Source organism: Trypanosoma grayi (assembly GCF_000691245.1).
Source record: "Trypanosoma grayi strain ANR4 Tgr_495_V1, whole genome shotgun sequence".
Classification (NCBI taxonomy): domain Eukaryota; phylum Euglenozoa; class Kinetoplastea; order Trypanosomatida; family Trypanosomatidae; genus Trypanosoma; species Trypanosoma grayi.
The window spans coordinates 2,424-12,856 of record NW_008826114.1 but is presented as its reverse complement, the minus strand read 5'-3'; the positions used below and the strand labels follow the sequence as shown (position 1 = coordinate 12,856).

Below are 10,433 nucleotides of genomic sequence, written 5' to 3'. Positions count from 1 at the left end.
GAAGAGTGCGGGGTCCCTCAACGACTCGGCGTACAGGGCCTGACGGTCGGCAAGGCCGCGCCCCACATACGACCTGGCGCTATTCCCCTCGCAGGCCTGGACGATATCGTGATCGTGCTGCTGCCGGACCTCCTCCATTACCACCTTTCTGATAATACGCAATTTGTACTTTGCTTTTTTTTTTCTCTCCTTTAGTTGCTCTTGATGGGCGCAACACGGGGAGGCGAGCATTTGCGAAGAACGAAGAAGAGAGAAATAAATAAATATCTATACATACGTACATATTTATTTTGACAAACACGAGAAGCAAATCAATAACACCCCATCGCATTCGAGCACCCTCCTGACGCAAGCACCCACAGCTTAACGCATTTCCATTCAAAAGGGTGCAACATGATGGATAGATCAGAGGCCAATGCGGATACAATGCACACACACACACACCACGCCACTTGCACCGCGGCCCGACATTTACACAGAATTTCTCCCTCGCTCGGTTTTCACCGCTCCAGCAGAAAGAGAATGAAGTCACGACGCGGCCGTGGCGTCGGCGCATTTCCGGCAATAGCGGTGATCAGTCTCGGAACGAAGAGGAGCGCACCGGCTATCATGGCGATCACGATCGCAACGTGGGCGGCAACGACGCGGTCGAGCCCCTCACCGTCGCCCACCATGTCGACGCGTATGTTGTAGGAGAACCGACGCCATCGCTCCGGACGCGCCGGAAACGCGTTGCGCTTGCCGCGGACCTCAACAACAGGCACATAGTCATCCAGAGCTGCATCCACGTAGCCATTGTCGACGGTGCCTTCTCCATCAACATACGCAAAAAGCGGTTCTTCCAGGCGGGCATCAAATGTGAGTCCCGCCACATCTGAAAGCTGCCGCCGTCCAGGGATGTGTTCCTCATGCTGCTTCCCAATGCCCAACACCTGCTGCTCCACAACGGGCCGTGGGAGGCGACTCACGTGGATGCTGTACTGGATTGACGGCGAGCCCAGGTACGACATGTGGATTATGTAGCGCCGGCCCCTCCTCACACCAACCAGCGCGTACTGCCGCCGCACTTCTGTTGCCATGTCTTCGGGAAAATGCATTGTCTCGTTGAGGTGGTGGCTCCCAACAATCAGCATGCCAAAACCGCCGTCGTATATGTACGGTGCCGACGCCTGCGTTACCCCGGACAAGAGCAATGCGTAAAACAGACATAAGATGAGCCGCATGGCGACAATCTCCTATATGTCCCCCTCCTTTGTTAACAAATGAAGGAAGAATAAAATATCAATAAATCATAATTATGGAGTGAGAGTCATAGTGCGCATGCATGTGCGCAAGTAGTCATTCAGATCATCCAGAAGCCATTCACCGTCGCCGCGGTCTTCGGAGGAGCCCCGGCCAGTCGTCGAGCCCGAAGCCGCGGTCACACTTATCACTGCTGCCTCGCGGCCGTGGGGTTTCTCGTCTTGAGAGACACACTAGAAACGATTCATCGCTACCACGGCGGCTCGAAGACGGCTTGCAGAGTGCCGTCTTCACAAACCACCGCCGCGTCTCGTCCTGCAGCTGCTCGTACGCGCTGGGGGAGCCGAGCACCTTGCACACAAAGTGACCACCCGGCGCCAGCTGCGCTGTGGCGAAGGCGAATGCCTGCATGTTGAGCTGCATTTGCTTCTGCCGGTCGTCGGTGCCCCCGGTCCCTCTGTTGAGACACATGTCCGACATCACCACATCCACCTTCCCGGTGGCATTGACACTTGCCATGCGCGCGAGAAGTTCCTGCTGCACCAGCTCGCTCGTGAAGTCTCCCTGGATGCAGACAGCACCCACCACAGTGGTGGACACGCGCAACATGTCGACCCCGAAGAGCGCACAGCCCTCGCCGCAACGCTCACGCACCACCTGCAACCAGCTGCCAGGACTGCAGCCAACGTCCACCACAACGCGAGTGTGATTGCGGGAGAAGAGGCCGAACTTGTCATCCATGTCGAGCAGCTTAAAGGCGCTGCGGGCAACGTACCCGCGCCGGCGCGCCTCCGCAACGAAGGGATCTCGGGCTTGCTGTTGCATCCACTGCCGCCCTCCCTGGCGCAAGCACAGCCGAGACACGCAGTACATGCAGAACACTATAGTGGTTATGCGGCGGACTGGAAACAAACACTCACAGACCAGCCGGGAGTCCGTGGTTTATCTCTGCACAACGCATACAGCTGTAAATGAAGAGATTTCACCTATCCCCACCTTAATTCATAATACAAGCATGTACAGATAATGACATATATAAGGAAAGGAAGAAATGCAGCATCACAATAGCAAAAAGCAGTGGCAAACTCAGAAATGGGGCTACGCAGAACTTCGGTGGATCTTCTGACACCTTTCGTGCCCATTTCGCAATCCACACTACCACCACCGCCACCACAACAAAAAAATAACAGAACACACTCACCCACATTGGGGTGGGTGGGAGGGGATTAGACGCAACACCGACAAGAGTGCATTGTGCTACATGTCACAGCACGCGCTGCATTCCCCAAATAACCCGCAGCTCTGTGGGAGACCCCCCGTACGTCATGGTGAGCTCCTCACCCTTCTCAATGTCCCTCAACGAACGTAAACAAATGACAGGCTCATGCGCCGTTGGAGTTTGCTCCGGCACCATCACGGCAACATTTTCATGCTCACTGTGGTTGCACATGTCGATCACTGGGCACAAAAATGCGATGGGCTCCTTCACAAGACTTTTATCATCATTTGGCCCGCGCATTTCAAAGGCATTCTCGAACGGCGTATCGCTGAATGAGTGCTTCAGTGTCCAGCGATGATCAACCGGGACCATGCGACTGAATATCATCGCCAGCGACCACTGCAGCAGCGGCCTGATTTCTGCCTGCGTCACCCCAAAGTGTGAGGCGAGGACGGATTGACCTACTCGGCACACCGCCGCGCTGTCGAGCGCACCGCTCATGTTGCTGGTAAGCTGCTCAAAGTCGCCCTCACTGCGGGGCATAAAGTTCACATACCTGAGTGCCTGTCCACCCTCATTCGTGTCGTTTCGGAGGATGAGATAGGACATGTAGCACGCGAGGAGGAACTGATTGTGCCGAATTATGGAGCGATCAGCAACACGGCTATTCTCAATAAACGACTGCTTCAGAAAATACGTTTCTCTCTCCTGCTCCGGGAATAGGGAAAAGAAACGCTTCTCTTTTAGCGCCGTTCCAGGGTGCAGGCAGGCACGCGGTGGAAGCATCACAACATTCTCATCCTTCTTGATGTCCTTGTTGGCGATGAGTCCCCGCATGCCCCCGCGTCTCGTTGCGCCGATGCGGCAGAGGCCTCGCGTGAGCACCTGATGTGCACGGCAGTACTCCACGAAGTGCTGCGCCTGCTGCTGTGGGGGCTGCAGGACACGGAGCAGGTGCCGGTTCTCAAACACCGGCATGGCGCCGATCGGTTTATCGCTCTGCCCTTTCACCACACAGGCACACGCATGGAGAGTGACATGAAGGCAAGGAAAGAAAAAAAAATAGGGAAAACCGAAAAATAAAAAAGAGATACTGGAGGTGCTTCCCACATACCTGTTGAGGAGGCGGAACTGCCCCTCGTACCAATACCACGCAGATGGAAGAGTGTGAATGCAGGGTACATGAAAGAAACCCGCCAGCTATGCGGAGTGCGCGGCGCATCCCAGTACAGACGGTGCCGTTTGCAGCGTTTCTGATTTCGATATCGATGCGGCCGGACGTCCACGTAAGACGCATAGACATCCACAGCCGCCAGTCCGCACCCCCCACTCCTCGAGGCTGCCGCGCCGTAACCGTCCCCCGCAGCTGTGTGAGGCGTGCCGAGTCGCCTGTTTGGCAGGGCGTTCCCATGAACATGACTCGTGGGTGTGTGTGAGAGTGAGAGTGAGTAAGTGCGTCATGCCTGTATGCCCTTTTTCTCCTTTATATTCCTTGCCGCCCCTTTCCTGCATGTGCCGTACCAGAGAAGCAACCAGCGACAGAAGCAGGCGGCAGAAACCTCAAGCACCCACTCCGCTCCCCGCTCGTCGCTAGTACACACACGGCACCACAGCCCGGCGCCGTAGTGCTGCGTAGGCGTCCCCAAACTGCTTCTGGTACCACTCATGGTGTGCAAGCCCGCGCGGCAGCAGGTTCGCCACGACGTACACGAAGAAGCTGCACGCCGCCAGTCCCGCCTCTGGCTTCGCCGCCCACACAAGAAGGGCGTAGCCGCACCACTCCACGATTTCGCCAAAGAAGTTTGCACAACTGACGTACTCAAACCACCCTCCGTGAGGCACCTTGTAGGCACGCCTCGGCAACTGAGACTTGAGGCGCAGAAGATAGTAGTCCGACGCGATATTTACCCACATCCCCGCAAGGAAGACGGCCACACCGATGATGCACAACAACATCCGCCACAGCGACGTAATCGGGAGGCGAGGTTCGGTCTCATTCTCTCGAATATTCGCCAGCAGCTGCAGACGGCCATTGAAAATGCAGTAGAGCGTTGCACTCAGGGTCACGTGCACCGGAACAGGGGTTCCCTGGCGCACGCGCAGCGGGTAGAGCAGACTGCGGTGTACATAATGCAGCACGAAAAAGACCAGTCCAATGTGCAGTGTCCCAAATCCCTTCGCTACCACAGCCGCCACACGTCCCAGAGGATCACGGGCCACGAGGCGCAGCCACTCGCCGCTGCTGCAGTTGAGCGCGTGGCACGGGTACTCCACGAGAATGTAGTACACAACATTCAGTAGCGTCGGGCACTCCTGCAGCGCCCACGAAAGCGACGCGGGCAAAGCGAGGCGGACGGTGGTGGTGGCGGCGTGACGCCCAAATGGGGCAACGACAAAGAAGCGAAGCACCGGGTAAGTCACCGCAGCCATAGCGAGATGAAAGTAACTGCTTGATTGCACAGCCGTGATGCTTCCCATCGGCATCGCGTAACCAGCGAGCAAAACAATGCATACCATCGAGGCAAGAAGGTGCGCCACCGCGGTGAGCAGCACCGCCCACATGCTCATTGGCCCGCGGTGTGGTTTCGGCATTGCAATTCTTTTTTTTTGTGTTGTTGTTGCTGCGTGTTCTCCTGCGCTATGTATGTGAATGTGTGCGAGTGACCCATGCACACACACACCTTACCCACTTAAACCGAAAACAGCTGAGGTTTCCGCACACCAAGGACAACAACAACAACAACAAAAAACAAATGATATATGCGCAATCCTTCTTCTGCACGTATAGGTACCACTCACCCCACCTTCTACTTCATCTGCACAATGGGCAGCACCTCCGACTGCAAAGGGGGACAATTAAAGCGCAGTAGTGGTGATGCGTATCCGTTGGGGAATGCAAGCGAGAGAGGAGATTGACCGAAAAACGACATCGTGGCAAGCCCCCCCGCTGGCACACACTCACCAACACCACTTCTTGTGTTCCATGCTTCCTTTTTTTGCTTCTTCTTCTAATTTCCCTTCTCACCCGAATCCTACCACCAACCTCACCATCAATGCCTTGTGAAACTAAACAAGTATCAATAAAACAAAAACAACTACAGATTCCCTGCCCCATATTCCCAATTCTTGCTGTCGCTACACTCATCTTATCCTCATCTACTAAAAGATCCCCTTCCACCTGCCAGACTTATGCAACGCATGTGACTTGTTATAGTCCTTCACCTTCTGATTCTTCATTTCAGGGCTGTACGACTCCAGAGCATTCTGGAAAAGAAACCGGAGCTTCTCCTTGGAGACGTTGAGGATCAGCATGTCGAGTTTCTCTCGCTCCGCCACGATAACCTTCTCCCGCTCAACGCCAGTGTCGTAGTTCTCCTGCAACCGTGCTATGCGTGCGGGGTTGGTGGTGTAGTGGGGTGCTCCCATGGGCATGGCTCCCGGTGTTTGTGTCTCTTTAATATTCCTCTGCTATATATATATATATATATATATGTGTGTGTGTGTGTGTGTAGAAGCAGCAAAGAGCCAGACGATGAGTGAAGAACAAGAAGAGCCAAAGGAGGACCCCACGCACCAAAATCAAAGATCCATCACACACACACACACGAACGGAAATATGTATTAGAGGAAAAGACCCCAAAGTGGGTGACCCAAGGCATATAATAGCCCATGAAGAGACACGTGTGGCTAAACCGTATGCCCCGCATTTCTCCCACTCACTCTATGCGCGCAGAGGGTCCTTGTTCCCACCTTTTTTCTTTGATTGGAGGAGGGGGCGGGAACAAATAGTACAAGAGAGCGTTGTGTATATACGCCGCATTTATCCCTTTATTCCGCCCATTGCTTCGTACACTAGACGAATAACGTACATATGTCCATGGGTATATTGGGGGGAGGGGAAGAAGGGCGGCCTGAAGGGTGGCAGGTGACGCTTCACGTTCCCGCTTCGCGCTCTTAGCCTTCTGGTACGACTTAAACACCAGTATTCTCTTCTCTATCTACAAGAAACCTCTCACCCCTTTCCTCCTTGACCTACGCTCCGTCTATATGACTGCTGGTATGTCTTCTACCACGCAACGCTCCTCATACTTACTTCTCATCCTCGTTGGCGTTGCCAATACTCTCCACCGCCTTGTCCACCGCCGTTGACGGCTCCGAGACGAGGTAGCGGGCGGCCAGAAGCATTAGCGTTGCCGCAATAGCAGTCCACATCGCTAACTCCATCACAGGAGTGTGCAGCTCCAGCGATGGCATCCGCGCGGTCCACCACGCGGGGGCCTGCAGGAACTTCGTCAAAAACGGGACNCCATCACAGGAGTGTGCAGCTCCAGCGATGGCATCCGCGCGGTCCACCACGCGGGGGCCTGCAGGAACTTCGTCAAAAACGGGACACTGCAGAGTGCAGCTGCAACGTACGGCCTCGCGAGTTTGCCCACCACTAGCGCCGGCGTGTACGTCTCGAGCGGCAGCCGGGCGAACAACGCAATGAAGAAGCCCACATCAACCACACCGTTGGGGATCGCAACACACGCGACGAGTAGCAGCCACCCGGCGTGGGTATAGAAGAAGCCATGTGGCATCTTCTCCTTCACCGTGAAGGCCGGCAGACGAGGCGGGCACACGAGTAGGCGCAGCAGCGCAATTTCCGCAACAATCCCACCGATCGAATAGAAGAGCTTCTCCACCGGCTGCACCATGATGACAGCCACGGCGTCCGCCACACCAGACGCTGGCGCCGCCGCCGCCGCCGCCACCGCCGCGCCAGGAATGCCGCGGAATCCCTGCCCCACGAGCGTCATTGACGTGAACCCCTTGAGGAATGGCCCCAGGTGGGGCATTGCTGCAGCTGGCACACACCTCAGCACTGCTCCGCGCGTGCGCCCTGCCAACTGCGGCACCTGTGCGATGCTCTCCGCGACCCACGCGGCAAACGTGTCGGACATCGTCGCCCCAACCGCAGGGCTCGACGCGACGGCGGTCGCGATGAAAATGGCGGCGCCGACGAGGCAGCAGTAACACAAGATGGACGCCACGCGACGCATCGGGAACATGATGTGCGCTCTTGTTCCTAGCAGCCACAGTTGGGGGGGAGAGAGAGAGAGAGAGAGAGAGAGAGAGAGACAAAAGAAAAGAAAACATTCCCCCACACCACCTCCAAGCAAGAAAAGAACGGAATGAAATAAAGCCACGAAGAAAAACGTTGGGGATTTGTGAACACACGCATGTTCATGGAATAAAGAAAGACAGTAGTTCGCTTCCGTGCTCTCTGTCGTCCCATTCAGCCTCCTTTACACAGCCACCAAGTCGCTTCGCAATGAAAGCGAAAGAAAAAAAAAAAAGACAACGAAGAACTGCGGGAAACACAGACTGAACCGAATCGCGAAACAGCGCATATCCCCCACCATCAACCGCATGCCCCACCCACCCATGCCGCTCGCAAAACAGGGGTTCAGGGAGTGAGCAATAGTAGAGAGAGCTCATGGCAGCTCCCACTAACGGAATCAGTACCCTCGATTTACTCAGCCCCCACCCCCTCTACCTGTGTATACGCGTCCGTGCGCATTTCTCTGTGTTGTATTTGCCTTCACATGCTGCACTAAATTCTTTTTTTTATTCGCAGTATATTCGCGAGCACCCTGCTTTCCCTCTCCGACACCACCCATAACACCACAACCAGCAGCGACACCATTTATCACGTTTATCCCTCTCTCGCTCTGTCTCTCTCTCTCTCTACACCTACCTGCAGCTCCACTTTACACTGACGCAGAAAAAAACGGACACACACACGCAAGACAGACACACCAAGTGCGGGGGTGAGAGAGACAGATTCCTCCTGCGTCTTCGCCGCACATGCAGAGACATATAAAGCACTCACTCACTCGGCGTCCCCATCTTTGAGTAGTACACGACCGTGGTGTACTTGTTACAGTAGCGCGTCGTCAGCCCCATCACGGAGTGGTCCTCACGGCGCTGAAAGTAGATGTGGTTGATCGTGACATTCAGCGGGAGCGGCAGGTGCTCCGGCGAGACGACATCGCCCGCCGCCGACACGACGCCGTCGCGCGTGCAGCGCACGCCAGTGGGTGGCGTGTTGAGTGGAGTGTAGCGCAGATGCACCGGCACGATGGGCGGGTACTTGCGCGACTCCTCAAACATGATCTGCTCCTGCCCCCATCCCTCGCCGTCGTCCATCACCTCCTCATCCTCCTTCGTTGTGAGCAGCACGTCGTTGAGCTGCAGCAGGTTCGCTGGCGCGTCCTTGCCGGCCTCCTGCACCAGCTCCTCGAGCGGCTGCGTGTTGTCGACCACCGCCTTGTCGTCGAGGAGGAAGCGGTAGCGGTGCAAACCCGGCGCGAGCTCGAGGAGCGCGTAGAAGGAGTCCTCGCTCGGCGCCATCGGCACCGGCTTCCACCCCAACGCCTCAACCACCACAAAGAGCTTCTGCTTCTTGGCTAGCAGCGCCTTGACGTCCTTGTCCGCGTAGCGCAGTACCACAGGGAACTTTTTCGCCGGCGCAGCAGCAGCAGCAGCAGCAGAAGCAGTCGCGCTATTGCGCTTCTGCACGGCGCCGGAGCTGCGCCCGATCAGACTGGACTCCGCCATGGGATCGCGGTACTGAGGCGTCTGCTGCAGGACGTTCTCCCGCACCGCGGAGGTGCGCACACCCACACTGTGCGCCGTGACAGAAGCAGGGGCAGCCTCGCGATCTAGTGTCGCATGGTCGGCCCTGCGCTGCTTAGAGTACTTCCCTTCCTTACCGTTTGGTTGACCCATATGTGTGCGTGTGTATTTGGCACTCTCTTGAGAGAATCCTATTATTTCCTCTGGGTATTGATGGAGTTTTTGCTATGGTCAACTTTTTCCCCCTTTAAATATCCCTTCTCTCCTTATACCACAACGTCACCACAAAAAAAAACCCGCAAACAACAGTAGTGGACATCAACAAAGAAGCACACATCTGTCGTACTCCTCGTCGACACCATCATTATCAGAAAGGTGCAGTAGTAGCAGTCATTTGGCTGCTGAGCCGTTTGACAGCTACCATGTATCATCAATGTACATAACCAACATGGGAACATGGCTACTGCTGCAGCTTATACTCCCGGCCTTTTCTGCTACTCGATCTGGTGTAGTTTCCCATCCATCGGATGCTGCTTTGCCAAGAGGGCAATGCGTTCCTTCCCAATCTGCTCCTCAATCTGGTGCAGGAGGGCCATGCGCTGCGACGTGTATTCGTCGCCACGGAGGGCTTCCACTGGAACGCGTGCCTCACGCAACAAGATTTGCAGGGACTCATCCTGCACGCGCCGCATGAGGCGCTGCAGCGACGGGTACGGCTCTGTATACGCCGTGCGCCATCCCTCCTCCTCCACCACGTGCTCACCCTCGTGTTCCTCTGGTGTTGCTGTTGCTCCTGCCGCCGTTTCGTTGTCTGCTGTTGAGGACGTGAGGTGGGCACCACCCGCCTTGCCGTCGCTCGCCGGCAGCCGCAACGCCCGCTGGCGGAGAAGGTGCTGCCGTGCGTACGACACACGGAAGCGCTTCGACAGGAGTGACGCATCCTCTCCTTTCATATCACACTCAGACGCATTCTCATCAGCCTCATGCGACTCAATGGGTTCTCCGTCTTCTGTCTNCGCATCCTCTCCTTTCATATCACACTCAGACGCATTCTCATCAGCCTCATGCGACTCAATGGGTTCTCCGTCTTCTGTCTCACCAAGGAGCGTAGCGATCTGCTGGCTGTAGGCGACGAACAGCTCCCTCCGCACCTGATCAGCCTTTAGGAGACTCATATCCCTACCCCTTTCTTGTACCGTGCCCTCCGGCAAGAGCAAACCACACCAATGGGAGAAGAAGAGAGAACATTCGAGTGAATTATTGTGTGTGTGTGGGTGGCATGTCTGTTCATGCGCCGGACGCACGGCTGCCCACCCCCGCCCTTGGGTTGTGTCTCGCATTCTCGAATATT

General features: G+C 55.9%; 9 protein-coding genes across 9 annotated transcripts; all 9 read right to left on the bottom strand.

The window, feature by feature from the left end:
- Positions 1–500: 500 nt before the first annotated feature.
- DQ04_04951090 (hypothetical protein) lies at positions 501–1,223 on the bottom strand (the record flags this gene model as incomplete). Its single annotated transcript, XM_009313889.1, has 1 exon — positions 501–1,223. One exon carries the CDS (start codon positions 1,221–1,223, stop codon positions 501–503), a length of 723 nt encoding a protein of 240 aa, XP_009312164.1.
- Positions 1,224–1,362: 139 nt separating this feature from the next.
- On the bottom strand, positions 1,363–2,115 carry DQ04_04951080 (putative ribosomal RNA methyltransferase; the record flags this gene model as incomplete). Its single annotated transcript, XM_009313888.1, has 1 exon — positions 1,363–2,115. The coding sequence occupies one exon, from the start codon at positions 2,113–2,115 to the stop codon at positions 1,363–1,365; it is 753 nt and encodes a 250-aa protein (XP_009312163.1).
- Positions 2,116–2,506: 391 nt separating this feature from the next.
- Positions 2,507–3,439, bottom strand: DQ04_04951070 (hypothetical protein; the record flags this gene model as incomplete). Its single annotated transcript, XM_009313887.1, has 1 exon — positions 2,507–3,439. The coding sequence occupies one exon, from the start codon at positions 3,437–3,439 to the stop codon at positions 2,507–2,509; it is 933 nt and encodes a 310-aa protein (XP_009312162.1).
- Positions 3,440–3,452: 13 nt separating this feature from the next.
- On the bottom strand, positions 3,453–3,872 carry DQ04_04951060 (hypothetical protein; the record flags this gene model as incomplete). Its single annotated transcript, XM_009313886.1, has 1 exon — positions 3,453–3,872. The coding sequence occupies one exon, from the start codon at positions 3,870–3,872 to the stop codon at positions 3,453–3,455; it is 420 nt and encodes a 139-aa protein (XP_009312161.1).
- A 179-nt stretch (positions 3,873–4,051) lies between these two features.
- On the bottom strand, positions 4,052–5,029 carry DQ04_04951050 (3-oxo-5-alpha-steroid 4-dehydrogenase; the record flags this gene model as incomplete). Its single annotated transcript, XM_009313885.1, has 1 exon — positions 4,052–5,029. One exon carries the CDS (start codon positions 5,027–5,029, stop codon positions 4,052–4,054), a length of 978 nt encoding a protein of 325 aa, XP_009312160.1.
- Positions 5,030–5,620: 591 nt separating this feature from the next.
- DQ04_04951040 (hypothetical protein) lies at positions 5,621–5,887 on the bottom strand (the record flags this gene model as incomplete). The annotated part of the gene is made up of 1 exon (XM_009313884.1): positions 5,621–5,887. One exon carries the CDS (start codon positions 5,885–5,887, stop codon positions 5,621–5,623), a length of 267 nt encoding a protein of 88 aa, XP_009312159.1.
- An 866-nt stretch (positions 5,888–6,753) lies between these two features.
- Positions 6,754–7,512, bottom strand: DQ04_04951030 (hypothetical protein; the record flags this gene model as incomplete). Its single annotated transcript, XM_009313883.1, has 1 exon — positions 6,754–7,512. One exon carries the CDS (start codon positions 7,510–7,512, stop codon positions 6,754–6,756), a length of 759 nt encoding a protein of 252 aa, XP_009312158.1.
- An 820-nt stretch (positions 7,513–8,332) lies between these two features.
- On the bottom strand, positions 8,333–9,235 carry DQ04_04951020 (5-AMP-activated protein kinase, regulatory beta subunit; the record flags this gene model as incomplete). The annotated part of the gene is made up of 1 exon (XM_009313882.1): positions 8,333–9,235. One exon carries the CDS (start codon positions 9,233–9,235, stop codon positions 8,333–8,335), a length of 903 nt encoding a protein of 300 aa, XP_009312157.1.
- A 341-nt stretch (positions 9,236–9,576) lies between these two features.
- DQ04_04951010 (hypothetical protein) lies at positions 9,577–10,257 on the bottom strand (the record flags this gene model as incomplete). Its single annotated transcript, XM_009313881.1, has 1 exon — positions 9,577–10,257. The coding sequence occupies one exon, from the start codon at positions 10,255–10,257 to the stop codon at positions 9,577–9,579; it is 681 nt and encodes a 226-aa protein (XP_009312156.1).
- Between the last annotated feature and the right edge of the window lie 176 nt (positions 10,258–10,433).